The 26596-nt window shown below is 44.9% G+C and overlaps 1 protein-coding gene across 4 annotated transcripts in view; it reads right to left on the bottom strand.

Annotated features, from left to right (window-relative positions):
- Nucleotides 1-26596, bottom strand: part of LOC140735621 (interleukin-21 receptor-like) — a 166902-nt gene that overhangs the window by 63681 nt on the left and 76625 nt on the right. For all 4 annotated transcript variants that reach the window (XM_073060873.1, XM_073060876.1, XM_073060874.1 and 1 more), the window contains 5 exons: nucleotides 24813-25009; nucleotides 24087-24238; nucleotides 17430-17598; nucleotides 16457-16562; nucleotides 3600-3684 (listed from right to left, as the gene is read on the bottom strand). In XM_073060873.1, coding sequence (XP_072916974.1) covers nucleotides 3600-3684; nucleotides 16457-16562; nucleotides 17430-17598; nucleotides 24087-24238; nucleotides 24813-25009 — 709 coding nt within the window. The remainder of the gene's footprint in view (nucleotides 1-3599; nucleotides 3685-16456; nucleotides 16563-17429; nucleotides 17599-24086; nucleotides 24239-24812; nucleotides 25010-26596) is intronic.

Raw genomic sequence — 26596 nt, 5'->3', positions numbered from 1 at the left:
AGGTTACACTGCGTCAAATTCTTCAACTGAAAATGTCACTCCGCTCTTTAAGAAGGGAGGGAGGCAAATATGGGAAATTATAAGGTAGTTAGCCTGACTTCAGTGGTTGGGAAGATGTTGGAGTCCATTATTAAGGATGAAGTAACGGGACATTTGAAGGCACTTGAAAAAGTAAGCCAAAGCCCACATGGTTTCCTTAAGGGGAAATCTTGCCTAAAAAATTTGTTGGAATCCTTTGAAGAAATAACTCACAGGATAGACAAATGGGAGTCAGTGGATGGTTGTTCACTTAGACTTTCAGAAGGCCTTCAACAAGTTACTGCACATGAGGCTGCTAAACAAGATAGGAGCCCAGAGTATTACAGCAAAGATACTAGCATGGTTAGAAGATTGGTTTACTGGCAGGAGGCAAAGAGTGGTTTGGATAATAGATTTGATTGCTTTGTGGCTGTGGTGAACTACATATACCTGTCTGGACTGCTCCTGTGGCTCCTCCCACAGACCCCTGCTGACTGCTCCTGTGGTTCCTCCCACAGACCCCTGTATAAAGGCGATTGAGGCCTGAGCCCGGCCTCATTCTCCAGGATGTAGTGTTGTTCATTCTTCCAGTCAATAAAAGCCGATATCTCGCTTCTTGCGTCTCAGAGTGAGTTATTGATGGTGCATCAGTGGCCAAGTGTGTGCACAAATCAAAAATAGGCAGAAGGGCAGATAATATTAATGAAGCAGGGAGCTTTCAGAAGGACTTAGAGAGATAAGGAAAATGGGTAAAGAACTGGCAGGTGGAATATAGATAAGGAGAGTGTAGGGTCATACACTTTGGTAGAAGGAATAAAGACATATCTATTTTCTAAATGGGGAGCAAATTGAGGTGCAAAGGGACTTGGAAGTCCCTGAGCAGGATTATAAAATACAGAATATAAAAGCAAGGATGTAATGCTGAGGCTTTATAAGGCATCGATCAGACCACACTTGGAGTATTGTGAGCAGCTTTGGGCCCTTTATCCAATAAAGGATGTGCTGACATTGGAGAGGGTCCAGTGGGTGTTTAGAAGAATGGGGGAGGGGGTACAGATCTCACTGAAACCTATTGAATATTGAGAGGCCTAGATAGAGTGGATGTGGAGAGGATGTTTCCTATAGTGGGGGTGGCTGACCGGAGGCCACAGTTCAGAATACAAGAATGTCCCTTTAGAACAGAGAAGAGGAGAAATTTCTTTAGGAAGAGGGTGGTTAATCTGTGGAATTTAGCACCTCCGCGGAGGCCAGGTCATTGGGTATATTTAAAGCAGAAGTCGATAGGCTCTTCATTAGTCAAGGTGTTTAAGGATACAAGGAGTAGACAGTAGAATGGGGTTGAGACGGAAAATAAATCAGCCATGATGGATTGGCAGAGCATATTCAGGGGGACTGTTATTTCTGAACAGTCCATGAACATTGCCTTGCCTCATCTTGTAAATTGTAATTTACAGTAATTCTTAAGTCTTGTATTATGCTGCTAAAAACAACAAATTTCATGACATACTCTGGGGTCAGTTATAATAAACCTAATTCTGATTCTGAGTTTAAAACACTTAGTGCACAAGATGCAATCAGCATTTGGCTTGGGGCAAGTGATGGTTGTGGTTATCCTGCCATCTGCTGGTGGCACCGAATACTACAGATAGCTGAAAATAACAAAAAGCAGTCAGAATTTGTTAGCTCCCACTTTAAGTTCAGGGTGCTGTTTCAAAACATGAAGGGAGAGTAAACCTATAAATATAAATTATATGGACTTGATCAAGTCCTTTATGTAGGGGCCTGAGGAGTAGTGCAGCAATTAGTACTTCTGCATTTGATCCTGATTTCAGCTGCTGTGTGGAATTTGATCTACAGCCTGTGCCTTCTTGTGTTTCTGATGGCTGTTTGTTGTCCTCCCACATCCCAAGGACCTGCTATCTGCTGAAACAAATACCCCTAAGGCAGAAACAAAAGCAAAAAGAGGGAGAGCAGATGAACACGTGGGAGAGAATAAGTTGCAGTGGAAGAGGGAAGTAAGAGTGAGTGTGACAAGGACATTGTCTTACAGAGAGCCGGCTTGACCTGACAGCCCAAGCTGCCTCCATCCAAGCTGTTGTAAAAAGAAACAAACAATTGGTAACCAAACCACACTGAAATGAAGATGAATGATGGACTCATTTAAGAAACTGAGTGAACGGCAGGAGACAGAATGTAGGAATAAAGACAGACATGAAACCAGCAAAATAAAGCCAGTGAGCATCCTGCAATGGGTGGGGTGAAGGACCCAGTTATTGACAACAAGAGAGATGAAATGGAGGTTCCTTCATCCATACTTAATTAAAAGTTGCGGATTCTGGAGAAAGTTTGACCGAGCTCATAGGAGTTCCATGATGTTGATTTTGATGAGAGTTATTTGAAAAGTTGGGACATGAGGAGCAGGGAGATTCCTGGGTGAAGATAAATATTCCAACTTATCGATGCAGCTACAAAGAAGGCACGCCAGGGGCTATATTTCATTAGGAGTTTGACAAAACTTGGAATGTCGCCTAAAACACCCGGAAGTTTCTGCAGATGTACAGTGGAGAGCACTCTAACTAGCTGCATCACCGTCCGATATGGGGACGGGGTGCTACTGCAAAGGATCAAAGTAATTTGCAGAGAGTGTAAACTTAGTCAGCTCCATCATGGGCACTAGCCTCCATGCTATTTTCAAGGAGTGGTGCCTCAAAAAGGCAGCATCCATCATTAAGGGCTCCCATCACCCAGGACATACCCTCTCCTCACTGTTGCCACCGGGGAGGAGGTACAAGAGCCTGAATACACACACTTAACGACTCAGGAACAGCTTCTTCCCCTCTGCCATCTGATTTCTGAATGGACATTGAACCCATGAACCCTATCTCACTACTTGTTAAATTTAGTTTTTTGCACTACTTATTTAACTATTTTCCCTATATAATTATGTACAGCTGCTGCAAAGTTAACAAATTTCATGACATGTGCCGGTGATATTAATCCTGATTCTGGTATTTCGAAGAGGGTTCCATTCTTCATGCAATCAGTAAAGCAAAGTGTTAGAATGGCAACTTCAATCTGTCAGCACTGATCCCTGACAAACTCACTGCTGAAACCAGTTCCTATCAGTCAAAATGACGAAGTCCCACTGTGACATGAGTGCTCGGATATGACCCTCTTCAGTAATACCCTACCTCAGAGCCCTTCAAGTGAGAATGACAACAGCTGGAAGTCAAAAAATTTGCAGATACTGGAAACCTGAAATAAAACCAGAAGTTGCTGGAAGCCCTCAGCAGGTCAGTCAGGGTCTGTTTCTCTCCCCATGGATACTGCCTGACCTGCTGAGCATTTCCAGAACTCTACTTTTACAAATGCAGAAGTAGGGCTCACTTTTAGAGAGAAAGAAGAAATTCTATGCTTAAAATGAGCTTGGTGAAAAAACTATCCGTGAGGTTTTGGAGCAATCCCCTCCTGAGTTGTAGTAGGTTCACTCGGATGCCGGTGTCTGTTTTGTGGAGGCACTTGCTCCATACTATAGGACCCCAGTTTCTGAAAACCCCATTAAACAAATGGCAGATGGTTACCGTGAAATTTCCTCCATGTTCCACAAACAATGGCTTGAAGAATGGAGCTGGGTCGGGGCTAATTATCCACAGTTTCTTCAACAGTCTGTAAAAGGAAATGAATTAGTGACAGAAAGGCACATGCAAGAGAATGTATTTATATCTGACATGCAGCAGACAATTAACTATTTCTAATGTAACCCAGAAAGCAAATGTATCACTCAATGGCTGACAGCAAACAGTCAGTCAGGAAATGACAAGCTCCTCACTAAGCAGCTGCGGACGCCGGTCAGATAAGGACAAAGCCATGGTGGTGGAATGAAGGAGTGAGAGGTCGGATAGCCGTAGAAATAGAGACATGTACAAGGTACAGCATAGACACATAACTTTTAGCCCTCCATCTGTGAGAACTGACAAGTATCCACTTTACACCAATCCTACCCTGACCCATTTCTCCCCATGTTCTCTTCAATTCCTCCTACTAGACTCCACCTCACATCTACAGACTAGGGGCAATCTGTACATAGTGAGAGAGGGAGAGAGAGAGAGAGGGAGGGAGAGGGAGAGGGAGAGGGAGAGGGAGAGAGGAGAGGAGAGAGAGGGAGAGGAAGAGGGAGAGGGAGAGGAAGAGGGAGAGGGAGAGGGAGAGAGAGGTCAAACTTTGTACAGACTACACTGGAGATCTTTCCCTCCTCATAGCACCTTCAGCTCTCTGGAATTCCAGAGCTGAGCGATCTGCTAGGCTTTTCTGCAGTTGTCTACTAAAGCAGTAAGATATCCTGTGTTACGTAGAATAACCTGCACAGAAAAACAGGTCCTCGAGCCAAATAGTCTATGTAGAGGTTTAGGGTTCTGTGGAGCCTCCTCTCATTCCTCTCCTCATCCATCATTATCTCTTCTCGGACTAGAGAGCACAGCCTCAGAATAGAGGGACGTCCCTTTAGAAAGGAGATGACGAGGAATTTCTTTAGCCAGAGTGTGATGAATATGTGGAATTCATTGCCAAAGACAGCTGGTCATCGGGTGTATTTAAGGCAGAGATCGATAGGTTCTTGATTAGTCAGGGTGTGAAAGGTCACAGGGATAAGGTAGGAGATTGGGATTGAGAGGGAAAATGGATCAGCCATGTTTAAATGGCAGAGCAGACTCGATGGGCTGAATGGCCTAATTCTGCTCCTATCTCTTATGGTCTTCCGTTCCTTTCCTCCTTAAACTTACACAGCACTCCCCTACACCCATCGATATTCTTACCCTTAACCACTCACTGTGGAAGTCTTTAGCATGGTCTGACCATTCTCAGGATGTCCACTGTCCTTCAGTACCTTCAGTGCTAATCAACAAGCTCCAAAAACCTGGGCCTCTGTACCTCCCTCGGCAACTAGGTACCCGACTTCCGCACTGGGAGGCCACGCCAGTGCAGATCGGAAATAACATCTCCTCCTTGCTGACAATCAACACCAGTGCACCTCAAGGTGCTCAGCCCACTGCTCTACTCTCTCGACACACATGACTACTGTGTGGCCAGGCACAGCTCAAATACCGTCTATGAATTTGCTGATGACTCAGCTATCATTGGCAGAATTTCAGATGGTGACAAAGAGACATACGGAGTGAGATAGACTGGCTGGTTGAGTGGTGTTGCAACAACAACCTGGCACTTGACGTCAGTAAGACCAAGGAAATGACTGGGACTTCAAGAAGGGGAAATCGAGGGAACACACACCAGTTCTCATCGAGGGATCAGAAGTGGAAAGGGTCAGTAGTTTCAAATTCCTGGATGTCGACATCTCTGAAGTTCTAACCTGTGCCCAACACACTGATGCAATGACAGAGAAGGCATGACAGTGGCTGTGTTTCATTAGGAGTTTAAGGAGATGTGATATGTCACCAAAGACTCCAGCAAACTTATACAAATAAAGCAAGGAGAACATTCTGACTGGTTGCATGGAGCAGCCACTGCACAGGATCAGAAAGAGCTGCAGAAAGTTGTAAACTCAGCCAGCTTCCTTGTGGGCACCAGACTCTCTCATCTACAAAGGACAATGCCTCAAAGAGCGGCATCCATCAGTAAGGACTCCTTCACCCAGGACATTCTCTTATCTCATCGCCACCATCAAAGAGGACCTACGCACACTCAACATTTTAGCAAACAGCTTCTTCCTTTCCACCATCAGATCTCTGAATGGAAAATGAACTGATTTACACTACCCCTTTTTTTTTTGTGCTCTTCCCCCCCCCCCCCCCCCAGTATTTATTTAATTATATATATAAAATTTCACAACATATGCCAGTGATATTAAACCTGATTGTGATTCTGAATCTGGCAAACTTTGGGAGACCCTCGCCTTACTCACACCCGACAAATGGATGCAAGCTCTGTGTCTATTAAAACCTTTCACATCCACCATTAACTTTAAAGAGAAAGAAGACAGCGTGTTCATCCTTTCCACCGGTCACCATTTGATTAATTACTTTTGAACTCTTAACAACACCTCGGTATGTCCCTTGTAACATTACCACCAGAAAAGATCACAAATTTCCATTCAGCACCACCAAGTTTAAACTAACTTCTACTTTTTAAATTCTAGAAATAGACCCTGCATTTGTAATATTTTTATGTCCTTGTAATCTTACAAGGTACTTCTAGTGATTTGCATATTTGAATTCCCCAATCCTTTGCTTGTTTTCTGGTATTTAAACACTGTTTTTTTAAATATTATGCAACCTCCTTTTTTTTTATCAGCCATCTAAAGTCCGTAGCATTGCAGATCAAACCTGCTGCTTCCCAGTGCCCAGCATCTCCACCTACCTGCACACGCCTGAGCCAGAGGCAGGAAGCCTGTACAGGCTTCAAGCAGGTGGCAGAGTCTAGACAGTGTCTAGTCTGAGCTGGAGGAACGCAGAGACTTTGGTCACTGAACCAGACAGGACAGGCTTTTCTTCTGTTAAGGTGCCGAGTGTTTGTATTATTGTGTCTGTGTAACAGACTTGATGGATCAATGGCCTAATTCCGCTCTAATGCCTTATGGTCTAGCACTCAGAGCCATTTAAAAATGATTAAAATTCATGTGAATAATTTATAAATAAAAGAATTACACAAACCTTTCCACCAAAAAAATTATTTGGAAATATTAAATGTGTCTTTCTTTGACCTGCTATTTGACAGAACTCACATTATGCACCAAGATTGACTGTTAGGATTGGCAAGACGATTCTCAGATAATGACAGGAATCCCAGGCACTGAGCATAGATGTGGTGTCCTCAGCAAGCTTCAGACCCAAAGGAGGACGAGCAGGTCCAGCTCTCCAGTGTCAATGACTGAACACCGACAGCTTCCTTAAGAGATTGCCAGCCAGGTGCCCCACGCTTACCTGCTGCCAGTCGCATATTCAAGCTGCAAGTTCACTCCTGCAGACTTCCAAGCTGTGTCAGGCCTTCTTCAATATTGACTATCTACCTTCAACATCCTCACTCCAACCCTCAGCTTTTGCAATTTTAGACATTGTATTCATGCTTCCAAACTCTAACTAATTGAGTAGCATTGATACCCATGGGAGCTCATTTTTCATCATTCTGTAGTGTAAGCTTCGCCTCCTTTGATCGGTATCTTTTATTTCAAATCTTCCACTCTTGATTTGGCATATTCACCTATTGTTTGGCACTTGCTGGAAATTCAATTTGCATTGCTCTTGTCTACACCTGCTATTACCCTTTCAAAAAAAAACCTCACTAAAAGGTCACAGAGCTCCTCTCCTTGTGTAACCTCAGCTCCTTCTCATCTTGGCAAAGACAAAACATGGGGAATTGTCACCGGTTCCGTAATTAACCCTGATAATCCCAGCACTCACAGCTATCTTGCAGACCGACACCTGATGTTGGACTTGCAGCAAATACAAATTAATGTTGTGAATGTCGTAAGCACCTTCATTCATGCCCTGATAACTTCAGGGGCAGCCATTTATGCCACTGTCCTGGTGCTTGGCCAGCTCCCCAGTCAGGCCAGTAACTGCCCTTCACTACCAAAGCTTTACTTCTTTTTATTTATTGAGGTACCGTGCAAATTAGGCCCTTCTGGTCCATTGAGCCACACCGCCCAGCAATCAACACACACAAAATGCTGGTAGAACACAGCAGGCCAGGCAGCATCTATAGGGAGAAGCACTGTCGACGTTTCGGGCCGAGACCCTTCGTCAGGTCTCGGCCCGAAACGTCGACAGTGCTTCTCCTTATAGATGCTGCCTGGCCTGCTGTGTTCCACCAGCATTGTGTGTGTGTTGTTTGAATTTCCAGCATCTGCAGATTTCCTCGCGTCCGCCCAGCAATCCCCTGATTTAATCCTGGCCTAATCACGGGACAATTTACAATGACCGATTAACCTACTAACCGGTACATCCTTGGACTGTGGGAGGAAGCCCACGCGGTCACGGGGAAAATGTACAAACTCCATACAGGCAGCAGTGGAAATTGAACCCGGGTCGCCGGTACTGTAATGCGTTGTGCTAACCACTACATTACCGTGCCACCCCTTTAGCTTTGAATGTCATGGAATTCCCCTAGCCTGTTGTGTGTATTGATCAAGATTCCCAGAAGATGCAGTCTCTCTTGTCTCTAAAGTTACCAACTGTCTTCCAGAAGTCCATGTAAGAAAGTCCGTAAGCATTCCTGTCCACTAACTTTGAAAAGAATTAGGTCAGGTTTGTCAGGAGAGCACAAGTACAGGGAAAAGTAGACCATTCAAAACATACAGTGGTAAGGACACAATAATATAGCTGATCTGATTTGTGACATTAAATTCACTTTCCTGCCTTTTATAAGAGGGTCAACAGTGTCAGACCCAGAAATGGTGGCTGAAGTTGAGACCTTGCTGGTTAAAGATCAGGCTGGTGGAAGTGGATATAAAGAACAATAATGCAGGTTGGGTTGGTGTGCTTAGCATGAGGGGGAGGGAGGAGATATAATGATCAGCAAAATGGGGAGAGTGAAATATTCTGAGATCAAAACAGGCAACATCTGTTCCTGTTTTGGGAAAAGACCCTTCAGCAGATCAGAACTGCATTTCTGTTTATGTTTCAATTACCAGCATTCAGTTTTTTTCCTGTTATTTTTAACTGCCAGTGGTATTTCTGCACTGAATTACAGTAAGCTACTGCGGGGTGGGGGAAGGAGATGTGACTTGCTGTTTCTTTGAGGTTGATGCCCCAGCTGCAAGACTTTATTTTTGGAATCTATCTATCTACTCTGCTTGTAATTCTGTATTTTTTTTACTTTTCACCGATGAAAACCTTCCTGTGGAAATGCGACTGAGCGTAAGCGAGAGAGGGGGCACTGAGGGAGAATCCAGTGGGTCTTCAGCCCAGTTGCCACAGCTCTATTTCAGAACATTATTTCCCCTAAATGATTCCGTGGTTGGCGTTGGACCTAATCTGGCAAATCCCTTCAATCCACAAGAGGCAGCTCATGAAGTCAAGTGCAATAGTGTGGTCTTTACTTCCATTGGATTCAGCATGGAGCATCAATTCTGGCAGCTAATCTGAACCACTCCACTTCTCCTAACTAAAATCAATGTGCACTTCTTATTTGTGTTGTTGTCGGGTAAGAGGTTGCAGTAGTAAAATACTACATTTTACTTGAATTCAGAGACTAGAGGGAAGAATTAGTCCACTGGAATTCAGAAGATGAAGAATGAACACAAGGTGGCTATCTCTATCAGGAGTGAATAAGAAGAAATTACGTTATTGGATTCTATACAATGGGAATGACAGTGAAGTATTTTGTTTATTAGGATATTGTGAGGTTGAAGTGAATGGGAAGAGGGTTGATTTAATGGGAATCTATGGAATGGGAGTAAACGGGAAGGAAAACTTTTTTGGGATTCTGCATTATGGGAGTGAACAGGAACAGGTTGGCTCATATGGATTCTGACATTGGATATGAATGGGAATGGGAGGGTTATATGGATTGACATTGGATATGAATGGGAATGGGAGGGTTATATGGATTGACATTGGATATGAATGGGAATGGGTGGGTTTATTGGGATTCTGTACAATAAGAATGAATTAAAAGGAGATTGTGTCACAACCAGGGTCATTTTCTTACAGTTAGTATGTGGATTATATTTGCTCGGTATTGCCTGGTGCGTTTACAGTGTTCCTTGATTGTTTACCTTTTACGTCTAATTGTCTGTCTTTGGACTAGCCCTTTGTTTTCACTTTGTGTTGCAGGTGTCTCACGTGGTATCATGGGAACTGTTAACTCTGTGTATTTATCACTTTTATTCAATTTATGGTAATTGAATTAGCACGGGATTTTCAATCTCTTGCATTGCAGTTTCCTTTGAGGGTTATTGCTTTGTCTCAACACTGGGGACTGTCTGACACTGAATTTCTGCGGGCAGACAGGGTGTAACTAAGGAGGGATTGCCACTCCGCTTTGCTTACTCGTTGTGGATCCTTGTCCAGTGAAACTCTGAGTGCTTCTGTGTTTCGTGAGTGATCTCAGTTCCTCAAAAGCTTGCCTGAGTTCTTGTTGGCTTTGCGGGTTAATTTCTGTAATAAATATTTTGTTTAGTTTGCATTGCCAAAGTCTCTGGGATTCTGCATTTAAGTTCACTGCTGACCCTGACAGATTGTTTAGTTAGGATTTCATGCAATGGAAGGATATTTGATCGGGGTTCTGTGAAATGGACTACATGAAGAGAGATGTTGGATTACTTCACAATAATACTCGAGATGTTTGTTTCTATTTGTAATGAATGAGGGGTGATTTATTTGATCGTAGATCAGATGAGTTCATGCAGTGTTACAAAGTCCTCTCAGATATGCACCATCTTGCCAATGGAAGCAGAGAGATGGGAGACACCAAAAGGCACTACAGAGATGGGAACTGTACCTGGTGCTCCCGGTGTTGGTGTGATGGAAGGATACAGAGATGGGAACTGTACATGGTGCTCCCGGTGTTGGTGTGAATGATGGATACAGAGATGGGAACTGTATATGGTGCTCCCAGTGTTGGTGTGATGGAAGGATACAGAGATGGGAACTGTACATGGTGCTCCCAGTGTTGGTGTGACGGAAGGATATGGAGATGGGAACTGTACATGGTGCTCCCAGTGTTGGTGTGACGGAAGGATACGGAGATGGGAACTGTACTTGGTGCTCCCGGTGTTGGTGTGACGGAAGGATACAGAGATGGGAACTGTACATGGTGCTCCCGGTGTTGGTGTGAATGATGGATACAGAGATGGGAACTGTATATGGTGCTCCCAGTGTTGGTGTGATGGAAGGATACAGAGATGGGAACTGTACATGGTGCTCCCGGTGTTGGTGTGAATGATGGATACAGAGATGGGAACTGTATATGGTGCTCCCAGTGTTGGTGTGAATGATGGATACAGAGATGGGAACTGTACATGGTGCTCCCTGTGTTGGTGTGAATGATGGATACAGAGATGGGAACTGTACATGGTGCTCCCGGTGTTGGTGTGACAGAAGGATACGGAGATGGGAACTGTACATGGTGCTCCCGGTGTTGGTGTGACGGAAGGATACGGAGATGGGAACTGTACATGGTGCTCCCGGTGTTGGTGTGACGGAAGGATACGGAGATGGGAACTGTACATGGTGCTCCCGGTGTTGGTGTGACGGAAGGATACGGAGATGGGAACTGTACATGGTGCTCCCGGTGTTGGTGTGACGGAAGGATACGGAGATGGGAACTGTACATGGTGCTCCCAGTGTTGGTGTGATGGAAGGATACAGAGATGGGAACTGTACATGGTGCTCCCAGTGTTGGTGTGACGGAAGGATACGGAGATGGGAACTGTACATGGTGCTCCCAGTGTTGGTGTGACGGAAGGATATGGAGATGGGAACTGTACTTGGTGCTCCCGGTGTTGGTGTGAATGATGGATACAGAGATGGGAACTGTACTTGGTGCTCCCTGTGTTGGTGTGAATGATGGATACAGAGATGGGAACTGTATATGGTGCTTCCAGTGTTGGTGTGACGGAAGGATACAGAGATGGGAACTGTACTTGGTGCTCCCTGTGTTGGTGTGAATGATGGATACAGAGATGGGAACTGTACATGGTGCTCCCAGTGTTGGTGTGATGGAAGGATACAGAGATGGGAACTGTACTTGGTGCTCCCCGGTGTTGGTGTGAATGATGGATACAGAGATGGGAACTGTACTTTGTGCTCCCTGTGTTGGTGTGAATGATGGATACAGAGATGGGAACTGTACATGGTGCTCCCAGTGTTGGTGTGATGGAAGGATACAGAGATGGGAACTGTACTTGGTGCTCCCGGTGTTGGTGTGAATGATGGATACAGAGATGGGAACTGTACTTGGTGCTCCCTGTGTTGGTGTGAATGATGGATACAGAGATGGGAACTGTACATGGTGCTCCCAGTGTTGGTGTGATGGAAGGATACAGAGATGGGAACTGTACATGGTGCTCCCAGTGTTGGTGTGACCGTGGGGTAGAGAGATGGGATCACTGGGAGCAGTTATGGAATTAACAGTCAAACGTCATCAAGTGAGGGAACAACAGACTCTCTAAAATAAACTGGACGTCTCTGCGATGTTAGGAGAGGAGAACAGAACTTGGATTCTAAAGTTAAAATGAGTTTGTGGCAGGGAAGTCCACAAGAGTGATTTGGGAACAGAATGACAAAGAACACAAATAGCTCATTCAGCTTTTGGACCTTTCAGTAGGAGCCCATCCTCACTTTATTCCCTTTTCCAAATTCAACCCAAGTCTGCCTTGAATAAGTTCAAGGAATGACTAGGCACAGGGTTCTGGGTCACAGTATTTTGAAATTCATGAATCACTGGGTTACACAGAAACACAGTAAGGGTTGACCATTCAGTCCTCAGAGCCTGCTCCACTGCTCAATACGATGATAGCTGATTATCCAAATTCTGTATCCTGATTCTCCTTCTGTAAGTGTTTGTGGGAGGTGTACCATGCCGGCCATTCATTGGTGCATTTATAAGCTGTAGCAGCTCTTCCAGTTGGTTGCCTTGTGTGCCACACCTCTGGTGTCTGCTTTCAATCACTCGGGGCATGCAGGAAACTAACCCCACGCACTTTCCCTTTGTCTCCGGGCAAGCTGCACAGAACCATTGGAAAGGTACGCTTCACCCACACTCTTCATTAAATATCTCTTTGTTGGATATTTAGTTCTGCAGTTTGTGTAACTTGGGGGGAGGCTTAATGTTTGGTCGATTTTTTTATTGTTTGTAAATAAATGATTAATATACTTATTTCTAGTCAGTGATTTCTGTTTCACTCACCTGACCCATGAACCTGCCTCCACACTACAGCTTCCTTCCCATATTCCTTCATCTTTTTTAACCTTCAAGACTAAATCTCACTTCTTTTTGAATATATTTAACTGCTTTGCCTCAACCACATTCTGAATTCCAAAAGTTCACCCCCCTCTCTGGGTGAAGACATCTCTCCTCATTCCGGTCCTAAATGGCTTGTCTCCTTTCCTTAGGCTGTGACCCCTAGTTCTGGATATAGCCGCTATTTGGAACATCCTTTCTGTGTCCAGTCATTCTGTCCTGTCAGAGTTCTATAAGTTTCAATGAGCCCCCCTCTCATTCTTCCAAACACTCATGAATATAAGCCCAATCATTCCAATCTCTCTTTACATCTCACTCCTGACATCACATGAATCAGCCTGGAGGATCATGACTGAACTCCCTCCACAGCAAGATTACCTCTCCTCAAACAAGGAGAGGGCAGAACTGCAGACAAAAGTGAAGCTGGGAGCACCAAGTGATGAAATTTCTCCTTCTCTCAACATTTCAAATTGGCCAAGTCATTGTGGTATGACAGGGAGACGCTGACAGATGTTCAGGCATTTTGATGGACAGATTGCCAGATCAGCCTGAGCTTTGAGTCTTCACCAGTTGTCAGTGCGAGTTGGAATTGGTGGCTCTCAGCTTCGTTGAGCATCTTGAAGCTGGAATAGCAGCAAAGATTCGGGCAGCAGGGCCTCCTCCAGATGACAATGAGGTAACCAGTGACTCCAGCTGGCAAGCAGCTAAGACAAAACCCTGAGCCAAGGCACCTTCCGTTAGAAGTCAGAAAAGGAAGCTCACCAACCAGTCTCTCTCTCTGACACCAGACCTCGTTGAGGGGCCATTGGTGGAAAGGGTGAGCATCTTCAAGATCCTGGGTGACAGAGGATTTACCTCTGGCTAACACGTTGATGCAAGCATGGAGAAGTACCCCAAGGGTTCTACTTCACTGGGAGCGTAAAGAGATTTGGTACGTCACCGAAGATGCCTGCAAATGCTGTACAGCGGAGGTAATTCTGACTGGCTGTAACACAGCTTGGTATGGAGCCCCTAATGTACAGGATCACAAGAGGCTACCGATGATTACCCCAGCCAGTTCCATCACTGCCACAACCACCCACCATCAAGGACATCTTCAAGAAGATGTCATCCATTAAAAACCCTTAACATCCACGACATACCCTCTTCATGTTACAACCATCTCAGAGGGCGAAAAGGAGCTGAGACCCACAATAAAAGTTTTAAGATCTTCCCTTATTCTCCTACTCTCCGGGGAATATAGTTTTTCGACCTCTCCTATGACTCAGGTCCTCAAGTCCCAACAACATCCTTGTAAATTTTCTCTGCTCTCTTTCAATTGATATCTTACCTGAAGGTAGTGACCAGAACTGCACACAATGCTCCAAATCCTGCCTCAACAACATCTTATACAACTTCAACATAACATCCCTACTCCTGCACTCAGTTGTCTGATTTAAGAACATCAATGCATCAAAAAACTCTCTTCCTGTTACCCCTCTTTCAAGGAATTGTGGATCTGTATTCCCAGATCCCTTTGTTCTACCTCACTCTCACCTAATTGTGTACGTCCTGCCTTGGACTTCCCCGCCAAAGAACAACTCCTCACATTTGTCTGCATTAGATTCGCTCTGCTACTTCTCTGCCCTCTTCCCCAGCTGACCCCAGATCGCGCCACAAGATCTTGATCAGATTTTTTTTGCCACATGTACGCTGAAACGTAAGAGTGATTTGCGTCAAATCTGGTCAGCAAAGATTGCCTGGCAACGCTCTACTACGTGCAACTTGCTCACTGACGTCTTCACGGACATCTCCAACACTTCAATCATCAAGGCTGCCATCCCCACATGCTTCAAATCAGCCACCATCATCCCTGCACCCAGGAACTCTACAGCTTCAGAACTACGCGACTACAGCCCAGTGGCACTGACACCACTCATCATGAAGTACTTTGAACAGCTGATAATGGCACATATCAAAAACTCCTTTCCTGCCAGAGATCCATTTAAAATCTCCGCCTTTCTCTTTCAGCTCTACGCATAATGACCACACTAATCTTTAAAAGGACCAATTTTGTCTCTTGCTATCATTTCGATCTTGATATATCTATAGAAGCCTTTGGGATTCTCCTTCACCTTGTCTGCCAGAGCAACCTCATGTCCTCTTTTAGCCCTCCTGATTTCCCTCAAGTCTTCTCTTACAATTCTTATACTCCTCAAGCACCACATTTGATTCTAGCTACCTGTACCTGACATATGCTTCCATCTTCGCCTTAACCAGATTTTATCGATGAAGAGTTACATTTGAACTAGCGTCTTCAAGAAAAAGAGGAGAGTGAAGGGAGAAATCCAGAGCAGAAAGCTTAGACACAAGAGGTTCAGCCAAGGGAATGGGTAACAGATGAGGAATGCAAAGGTGTTCGAGGGCTTATAGGCTTGAATGAGATTACAGAGGTGAAATGAAACAAGATGTCATATGAACTGAAACAAGAGTATCCAGGACTCAATTTCTTCAAGTGAAAATGTAGATGCTTTTCAACACCACCAAAATGTTACATCTTTTAAAATTCATAAACTGAAAGAAGTAATCAAGACAATTTAATAAAAATGGGATGCAGAATAATGTTTCGCAGATTCAAGAATTAAGCTTATAATTAAAATTTCAGTAGACGAGCAATATTAATAGAAAGGGCTGCAGAGGTCAAGAATCTACAAATTGCTAACGTTCTGGTAAGAAATGTCTCCAGAATTAATCTTTATTTATTTTGCCTTCTCCTCTGTAAAATACCATCATCTGAAAAGCTGCAGAAGATATGACTATGGTTGTGTTTCCACTTAATCTCATCCCATGCCGACAGCATCTACCACAAGACATGCAGACTTAGAGAGAATTTTAACAGCAATTGTCAGGTGTTGAAGAGAGAAAAGGTGGGAACTGGAGAGGATGAAGATAAAATGGATGGGTTTAAATGGGGCTGAAAATGTGAAGGTGATGGGGTGGGCAAAGGAGGGAAAATGGAAGACTATGGAGAAGTGTAGGGAGGATAAAGAAAGAGACTGGAAAAGGGGGAACATTGGGAATACAGGAACTGGGAGAGAGAGAGAGTAGGACACTGTAAAAATCTAGAGAGAAAAAGGAGAGAGAACTTAGGAAAGTGCAAGGACGCAGAAGATTAGGATTGGGTGAAGGAGGGAGACCAGCAATCTAAAAGAGGAAGGGTGGGAGAGGGCATGAAACAGAGTGAGGAAAAGTTCAGGTGGAAGGATGGGTGTGAGGAGAAAGAGTAGCAGAACATGCAGGAGACTCGGAGAAGGTGTCAGAGAGAGTGACTGGAGGCAAGAGAAGATCCGAAAGTGAGCAAGCTTGACAAATATTTGCTTTGGTATATATTTCTGTAGTCACGGGCAGTAGACCTACAAGCAAGCATTCTGATGTTTATGAGGGATGGAATGGTAAGTGATATTAATCACCACCTTCTACCCTCTGAGGGGGATGAACGGTCTGCCACAAAGTCAGAGGTGAAGGAGATAAATGTTTCCCTTACCTATTGGACTTATTGATCATCACGAAAACGAAGATGAAGAACACCATTAATACCCCACACATAATCGGTATCAAAGAGAGCTGCTTTGAATTGGTTTTACACACATCTGGAGAGTACAAAAAAAAGACAAGTTTCTTGTGATGCTATTGCTTCTTTTCGCTTTTAATGCTGATTTTTCAGCTGAACCATTACCTAGAGTCTTGTTGGGTAAGGAATAGTCACCACTGCCCAGGGACAATCAGATTTTGTCTGGGGGAATGCAGGCACAGAAGATGGGACAGTTGATGAGTTGACTCAGCAGTGTGGGTTCACATGTGAAGAATGCCTGGTTCGATAATGGACTGACGTTTGAAGACCTGAATAGATCTGAGACTCTGAGCCTCCATCTGGGCAGCTGTAAGGGTCGTGATTATGGGTGAACTCAGTGACACCTGAACTTGTTGACATTCGGAAAACACTGACCAGGAAAGGAATCGGAGGCCTCAATGCAAATCCTGGATTATGGAGTCATCACAGGAAGGAACTGAGAAGTTAGGGGCAGGGGGGCTGTATGATGAGAGCAAGATTCTCCCAATCACTACAGTGCATCTTCACGTCAGGGGAGAAGAATGTGAGACACCAAGTGAGATGTTTTCTTGTCTATGCCATTCCACATCATCTAAAACACATCACACCTGAACTTCCGACACCAACCAACCAAAACCTCTCCCCCACCCCCGCGGTCTATACCCTGCTCTCTACCACCTTGCGTTACTTACATTGTGCCCATCTCGATTCATGTCTTCTCAAACGCTTCATTGTCCCTAATACCTCCCCCTCATCCAAAACCTTTCACCCCATCCCTTCATCCGGGTCCCCACACCCCTACTTTCTCTTCCCAACCCACCTTTCTCTTCATCCCTGGTAAAGTGCCCTCGGTAGTCCAGACCCCACCCTTCCAGTGCCCCTCCCCTGATCTCGTGTGGCTTCTGACCTGTTCTGAACTTCAGCAGGGGACTCCAGTCGCTCCAGGTCCCCTTATACTCGGGGTCCACAGCGGGCTGGCTACGGACCTGCGCCACATGCTCAGTGTCTTCCGCCAGCTCCAAGGCGACCAGCTGCAGAAATGTCTGGTCACTTCTTTTGTACTTGTCCTTCTGGAGCTGCAGGGTCAAGAGAGAGTTCGATTCATCAGTCATCCCACAGGTTCACTGCATCTCACATAGATAAGAACTCCTGAACATTCATTGTTGGATGTGGGTAGACTGACCACTCCAGGCTCAAAGTGATTTCAGCAACATTTCCAAACTGACACCACAGTGCAATACCATAGCAAGATGCATTCTCTGAGGGACATTACTGAGGGAGTGTCACACCGTCAGAGGAACAGTACTGAGGGAGTGTCACACCTCAGAGGGACGGTACTGAGGGAGTGTCACACTGTCAGAGGGTCGGTACTGAGGGAGTGTCACACCGTCAGAGGGTCGGTACTGAGGGAGTGTCTCACAGTCAGAGGAACAGTACCGAGGGAGTGTCACACCGTCAGAGGGACAGTACCGAGGGAGTGTCACACAGTCAGAGGAACAGTACTGAGGGAATGTCTCACTGTCAGAGGGACAGTACTGAGGGAGTGTCACACTGTCAGAGGGTCTGTACTTAGGAATTGTCACAGTGTTAGATGGACCGTACTGAGGGAGTGTCACACTGTCAGAGTGACAGTACTGGGGGAGTATCACACTGTCAGAAGGACAGTACTGAGGGAGTGTCACACTGTCAGAGGGACAGTACTGAGGGAGTGTCACACTGTCAGAGGGACGGTACTGAGGGAGTGTCACACTGTCAGAGGGACGGTACTGAGGGAGACCTGTGTCAGAGGGACAGTGCAGATCTATCTAATAGGTAGTGGTCACGGAGTGTACTGTGAAATTGACAGCACTGAAGGAGCTTTTGAAATAACTGTTCAGATCTGGGCATCACTGGCAAAGCCATCATTTATTACTCGTGCCTAAATACCCTGGAAGACATCAGCTCTCTACTGGAGCTGTTGCGTTCCTTCGCGTGAAGGCACTCACAGAGTGTCCAGGGGAAGGACAGACACCCAGGGATGATGTAGGACAGGAGGGATATATTCCCAGTTCAGGACAGTGTGTGACTCAGAGGAGAAGCTGTACCTGGTGCTCCTCGTGTTTCTGCACCTGTTGTTGTTCATGGTGAATTTGGGATTGGTTGAGTCATTGGAGCAGCTTGGGCAAACGATTGACATAATTGTGGTTGGTCACTGTGGGAATCACTGAATGATGAAGTGCCAGGCACGCTGCCTGCTTTATCGTACATGGTGGTGTGCTTCTTCAGAGTTGTCTTGAGTTGTGCCAATCACTGTCCCATCATGGTCGTTGTAGATGAAGGGAATGCTTTTGGTTTCAGATGAAACATGTCCAGCCTTTGACTTACCCTCATTGTCACTATTCATCGGGCTGGTCCGGGTGATCAATGCCGTCTCTGAGAATACGGATTGCAGAGGTCTCTGATATTTGAATGCTGAAGGCTTCGACCTGTTGGGTGAGCCTTCTGAAGGAGTGTTGGACTGGTGGGTGATGCTCAGGAAATGCACCACAGTCAGGGCTCAGTCCTTAGGGATGATGGTATCGCCGGAGGGCAGAAGAGAGAGATTACTGCATTGAGGACACTTAGTGGCCAGGCATTGCAGTCTACGGAGGGACCATGGCTTTGTCAGACAGGCATCAGCTTTCGAGGGCCGTGCTGAAACAGTGCTGTGTTACAGTACAATTTTAAGTAAATTCAACATCATCTCAGGGGCGGTATCGAGAAAGCAAAGCGAAACAGAGAGTGCAGGATTGAAGGAACACTGTGGCTGGGCAGAATGGAATGAAAGCTGTACTGACCTGAGGGAGCAGTGAGGGGCTGTTGGAACCAGAGGCATATGGAATAACTCCACTCTTAGTGGGTCGTACAAATGAGGGATGCCCATACTAAAGAGGCAGTGCTGTTAGGGGGATCCTTGGTCCTTGCTCAGCATTCACTCTGTTAAGGTTTTCATTTTGCTTTCTCTTCTGTTGAGATGTGTAAGATTACAGGGGGCAGAATTATAGATTCAGTGTGATGTCTGGGACAGTACCTCAACAGCCACTAGAGGGAGCATCCCTTATGCTCATCCCAGTGACCAGTCTTTCTGGGAATGTTCGATCCCTCCTGGACACTCAAGACCACTCACCTGCCTCCAACAGTGCCACTACCTTTTCTCAGCACCATGCAAAACCTGCTCCTTTACCCCAGCCGTTTCAGTTTAGTGTTCTGCAATCGAGGGGCGTAGTCTGGTCTCCACTATATTGGGGAACCAAGCAGAGATGATTCCACCCTCTTTTCAAAACATCCCTGTTCAGTCTACAATGATGACCCATGAGCTTCCACCTGCCTATCACTTTAATTCCCCATCTACCCCCACATTGACCTCTCTTCCATGTTTGCAAGGTTCAGTGTAAACCTGAAGAGCACTGTCCCATCTGATAAGGGGAAATACACCCTTCAGCATTCAACACGAGCTCTGCACCTTTCCTTTTTGTTCTCTTCTCTCTCCCCCAGCCTTTCTTTGCAACTGAAAACCTGTTTTAACTCTAACCATTCCCAGTTCTCATCCACCTGAAGCTTTAGCTCTCTTTCTGTCTCTTTGCCTGCTGAGTACTTCCAGCACATTCAAGAACTTTTCCCGCTGATGTCCAAAATCTGCAACATTTTGAGCTTGTGTTACTGTGGCAGCATTGTGCCGTCAGAGAGAGAGGAGATATGGAGTTGTCTTTCAGATGAAATATCTAATATCCAACTCCAGCTCAGCCATAACTTGCTTTTAGGCTGGCATATCATCTTTGACCCCAGATCTGAGGCTGGAACCCTGGTAGAAACTAGTCAACTTTCTGATGCTAGTTCCAAGACCTTTGGTCAAAAGTGCATGTCTGAATTAAAGCACAGGGGTATCTCTCTCTCAGCATTCAGTCCAATATCATCCTCTGTTCTGACCAGAATTCCCCTCAATATCTAACAAACTATCTCTATATTTACATCACTTTGTCTTTTTTTATTTTTACAGGGGGAAGGAGATTATGATACCATCTTCCTGTGGATCTAGCCCAAGATTTAGGGAGGGAGGGTAAAATGAGAAATACCCAAAGCTACCACCAGAGGGCGCGGTAGGACAACAGTTGCACTTGAGAAACACAGAAAATGCTGGAGGAACTCAGCTGGCCAAACAACATCCTGGAAAAGAGGACAGTCAACGTTTTGGGCCAAGACCCTTGTGCTGGACCTTTCATCTCTTTTCCATAGTCTGCCTTGCCTGCTGAGTTCCTCCAACATCTTGTGTATGTTGCTTGGATTTCCAGCATCTGCAGATTTTCTCTTGTTTGTGATTGAGTCCCACTTGAGATGCCAGCACCATGGGCCTGATGTGATTATGAAGACAACACTTCAAATACCAAGGGGAACTCTGGGCAAGGCAGAAGATGATGCTCACTGAGCGTTGAAAATTCCCCCTGTGGTTCTAATTCAGGCTCACCCTCTTACTTCATGCTTGCTCCAGTGTCTTGCCCTTCACCCAAGCCTTACTAACGGCGATTAGATCTGATGAAAGATTATTGAGTTGAAATGTTAACCCTCATCTTTCCAGATCTTGCCTGACTCACTGAGAGTTTCCAGCATAAGAACACAGAACTAACACAGGACACCAGGGATGTCGGAGTTCGGAGTTCATGTCTGTACATCCCGCCTATGGAATGTCTGGGTGCTGAGGTTTCGTCCCACAGTTGGATTAATTGGCCATTGTAAATTGTCCCGTGATTAGGCTGGGGCTAAATCAGTAGGATTACTGGGCATCGCAGCTCGAAGGGCCAGGAGAGCCCATTCCACACTGTTTCTCCATAGATAGATCGATAGATAGACGGATAGATAGATAGACAGACAGATGGATAGATAGATAGATGGATAGATAGAATGATAGACAGACAGACAGACAGATAGACAGAGAGACAGACAGGTAGATAGGTAGACAGACAGATAGATGGATGGATGGATAGATAGATGGAGATGTATAGATAGATAGATGTATAGATAGATAGATAGATAGATAGATGGATGGATGGATAGCGGATAGATTGATAGACAGACAGATGGATGGATAGATAGATAGCCAGATAGACCCGATAGACAGATGGATAGATAGATAGATAGATAGATAAAAATAAAAAATAAGATAAGGAATAGTGACAGAAGGCCCTGTGTTCCACCATTCAATAAGACTCTAGTTGAGCTATATCCTCAGTTCTACTTTCCTGCTGGTTCAGCACAAATCCTCTATGAAGTGAAGATCTCAGTATTGAACATACCGAATGAATCCACCTCCACATCCCTCTGAGGTAGAAAGCTCAAAAGATTCACAATCCTCTAAAGAAAAATACCCTCATCTTTAATTCTTTCCCCAGAATGTGGGCACCTTGTCAAATGCCTTGTAGAAATGTCAGCGAATATCTAAGAGCTCTCTTCTATCAATTCTCTCTGTAACATCCTCAAAGAATTTAAGAACATATGTCAAACATGATTTACCTTTTATACATTCATGCAGACCAGGTTTGATTAAATATAAGTAGTTAATTTCTCTTTGATTATTGTCTCAGCACTTTGCCAACAGAAGCTTTGGTGAGGCCTTTTCTCCCTGCCTGATCACCTCCCATATTCAATTGCACTGCCATGACTGTATCTTCAGGGTCATCCTCAACTAGAAACTGAACAGTATACGAATACTCTGGTTACAGAGGCTGGATTCCAGCCAGGAGTGACTCATTCTGAGATAGAACTCAGAAGTATGCTGTAACTCCAATAAGTAGGAAGCCGTTTGTTTGACTGGCACTGTCACCAACAGTTGCACAGTGGCTCTGTTGCATTCAATAATAACTTCCTCTCCTGGATGTTGCTGACAGTGTCTCCCAAACCTTTGACCTTGATCATCAGAGGTGACAAGAACAGAAAGCAGATTAAACATCACCACCTGCAAGTTCCCCCTCAAGCCACACACCATCTGTCACTATCTGAACCTTTGACAAACTTCTACAGATGTGTAGTGGAGAGTATATTGACTGACTGCATCACAACCCGGTATGAAAACACCAATGCCCTTGAACAGAAAATCCTACAAAAAGTAGTGGATATGGCCCAGTCCATCACAGGTAAAGCCATCCCCAACCCTGAGCACATCGTATGAAGTATTGTCACTGGAAAGCAGTATCCATCATCAGGGACCCCCGCCACCCATGCCATGCTCTCTTCTCTCTGCTGTCGTCAGGAAGAAGGCACAAGAGTCTCAGGGCTCACACCACCAGCTTCAGGAACAGTTATTACCCCTCAATCATCAGGCTCTTGAACCAGAAAGGATAACTTCACTCAACTTCACTTACCCCATCATTGAACTGTTCCCACGACCAATGGACTCACTTTCTAGGACTCTTCATCTCAGGTTCTCGATATTTGTGGCTTATTTATTTTTTATTATTACTTCTTTCTGTTTGTATTTGCACAGTTTGTTGTCCTTTGCACACTGGCTGAACTCCCAAGTAGGTGCGGTCTTTCATTGATTCTGTTATGGTTATTATTCTATTAAGGATTCACTGAGCATGCCCAAAAGAAAATGAATCTCAGGGTTGCATACAGTGATATATATGTACTTTCATAATACATCTACTTTGAAATTTGAACTTTTCCTTCGTCTTTGGTCTAAATCCAAGAACTTCCCTCCCAGATACCTTCGGGACCACGCACTTCGGGGCTGTAGCGAACCACCAAACTGGAACGATAAATACGAATGGCCAAGAACCAGATATTGTAATTGAACAAAGTGAACGTAATCCCATTCTCTGCTCGCTCCCCATTCCTTCCCCACCCAGTAAAAGTCAGTATATGTGCAGATATGCCCCAGTAAATACTACGATCCATAGCAATATAAACAGCGGAAGGCTCTCCGGAACTGTACTCCCGTAAGAGTCAGTGTACAGTACGTAACTCATTATCTGATGGCAATTAATGTCCATCAGCCTCTCCTGTCGTGGGACACAGTGTCGAAGCAACTGCACCCCAATGGCAATCACCCTCGGTGGAACTGCTCTCTGCTTAGAGTCAGCAGCTATGGGACTTGCTTCCTAGAGAGTGTCTGTAAATCATGCTGCAATGATTGTCAGTTTGCATGTTATCCTTCTCCCATCTACTGAACTAGACTCCAGAGAGAGAGATTGTTTGTAATGTGGCCACAGAGCTGTCCCCATGAAGAGTTATTGCATGTGGAACCTATGTCTGAGATATTCAATACTTTTAGTATAATAGGGATAGGTAGTTGTACTGGTTTAATGGACAGGAGTGAAAAAGGATCTTGTGCTTTCCCGACTTCGCTGATGAATACATTATTCTCGGGCTTCCAGTATCCCAAGGAAATAAGACGATTGCGCATGACGTTCCTACAGAATGGCTACAAGGTGATGTAAAAAACTATACCTGTAGCTGGCTGGAAGCCCGAGAAGAGTTTATTCATAATGGACAGAAGCTCCATAAGAGAGACCTTCATCACAGAATATCAAAAAAAGTTAAGGTGTAGTCCTACCTCCCAGCTGTCTTGCATCCTCCTGTACCTCAGCTGGTATTCGAATTGGTTAATGTAATCCAGCTCATTATAGGCTATTTTCCAGGTGAAGTTGTAAGCCTCACATGGAGCGATGTGTGAGACGGTGAAGTTGAATGGTGCAATAGGTTTAACTGGGGAGAGACAGATTTTGTTTAGATGTTTGAACTGTGAATACATAGACAACAATACTCAAGCTCACAGGGTCCATTCCAGTCACAGGCTATTTGAGAAAGGATATGTCTGTCTGACGAGAGAGTGGTATGAAATAAGTTGAGGTTTGATAATGATTTTGCAGAGTTGAAGTTGTCCAACTGAAAAGGAAGGAGGTTTAAAAGAGTACTTTTCCCAATGTTTCAAGAACCTTAAAGCCAATCGAAATGGAACTGGAACGGGATAGGATGCTTTCCAAGAGAGAAACTGAGGAGAGAAGGGAAGAACAGGAAGATCGAGAGAGAAAGACTGTGGCAATAAGAATTGAACTTAACATATACAGGGAGAATGGGGACAGGATGTAAAGAAGAGGAGAAAGACAGATAGGGACAGAGGAGAAGAATGTGGCAAACAAGACAGATCAAGGGAAGTGTTTGTCTGGACAATATAAGAGGAACTTTACTCGACTCATCATGGTGTTCCTGTTAGACAGGGCGGGGTTAACAACGTCCTTTCCCTCGTCTGACTCTTTTGCCACTGCATTTTGACACTCACTGTTTACGGATGTGTCGAAGTCAGGACACTTGGCACTGCTGATCTCCGCTCCACGGCTCTTCGAAGTGATGGTCATAGTGTAGTTTTCACTTGTAATCCCTGCATCTTCGTAGAGTTGACAGCGGCACACAGCAAAAGCTTTGCCCTCATTGGAACATTCTGTTGCATTCAGATTGCAGGATAAATTATACCCATCCCTAAAGTGGAAAATGGCAGAAATATCATATGTCTGGTTTCAAAGGTACATTTAATGTCAGCAAAATGTATACAATATACATCCTGAAATGCTTTTTCTTCACAACCATCTACGAAAACAGAGGAGTTCTCCCAAAGAATGAATGACAGTTAAATGTTAGATCCCCAAAGATTCCCCCCCCCCAGCTCCCCTCCCTCCCGCGCCTAAGTGGCAGCAAGCAACAATCCCCCCTCCCCCCACCACCAAAACAAAGCATCGGCACCCCCCACCGAGCACTCAAGCGTGAGCAAAGCAACAGCAAAGACACAGACTTGCAGTTACCCCAAAGACTTCACGTTTTACCCAGTATTCCACATACCACAGGCTCTCCCTCTCTCTCTCTCTCTAATAAGGGAGAAAGAGGTGTCTCCGTTTGGTAGGGATTTTACAGATATTCCAAAGGAATCTGCTAACGAGCCCATTCCACACTATAAAATATATATTCACCGTTCTGCAGGAATTGGAACTGGAATTGGTTTATTCAAGTCAGATGTACCGGGGTACAGTGAGAAGCCTGTCATGAGTATGGTTCATAGAGTTCAATTCATTACAACAGTGCATTGAGGGAGTACAGGGTCACACAATGACAGAATGCTGAATAAAGTGTTACTGCTGCAGAGAAAATGCGGTGCAGGTCGATACTAAGGCGTAAGACCCTAACAAGCTAGACTATGAGGTCAAGAGTCTTAGGAAAGCGGGGTAAGAACTGCTCAGGAGCCTCATGGTAAGTGCTTTCAGGCTTTGGTATCTGATAGGAGAGAGGATGGCTAGAGTGGGTAGGGTTTGTGATTATGCTGGCTGCTTTACTGAGGCAGAGAGAAAGAGGTATCTCAGGCCACAGGGTGTAACAATGACACAGCTGCTTCCAGGAGGAGGAGAGGAATCCTCGAGGGTTCGGTGCCAGTTTGCCACCCAGAACTGTCTGTCAGATACGCTCATCTCCAGTGCTGGTTATAAAACAAACTGCTAAAGGGAGTTCTCTATTGCTTCTTTCAGCCCGGCTCAAACAGCCTGACAGAGAAGCACAAACTTCCAAACTCTATTTATCATGGAGCCAGCTCTGGCAAAACGAGAACCCAGAAGCAGCTGTCAGTCAATATTCAGGTTTGGTGATTTCTGAGAGATACAAAGTGTCAATTTTAAAATTTGTCACCATATCCTTTGAGCCGGTTTGAGAGCAGACCAGGCAAAGAATCCTCATCTAACAAATAGATGCAACCATACTGCACGTTCAAGATGCCACAGCTGGTGTCAACACAAGAGAGTCTGTAGACGCTGGAAAGCCGAAGCAACACACACAAAATGCTGAAGGAACTCAGCAGGAATCCTGAAGGCACACACACGGCGACTCAGGAACAGCTCCTTCTCCTCTGCCGTCCGACTCCTAGATGGACATTGAATACTTGGACACTAACTTACCTTTTTTAATTTACCGTTTTTCTGTTTTTTGCATGTTTTTTTAAATCTATTCGATATACTTGTTTATTTATTATTATTATTTTTATTTTATTTTTTCTCTTCTACATTATGTATTGCATTGAACTGCTGC

This window comes from Hemitrygon akajei, chromosome 11 (assembly GCF_048418815.1).
Source record: "Hemitrygon akajei chromosome 11, sHemAka1.3, whole genome shotgun sequence".
Lineage (NCBI taxonomy): Eukaryota > Metazoa > Chordata > Chondrichthyes > Myliobatiformes > Dasyatidae > Hemitrygon > Hemitrygon akajei.
Note: the sequence above shows the minus strand (reverse complement) of the source record. Positions and strands in the feature narration are given on the sequence as shown.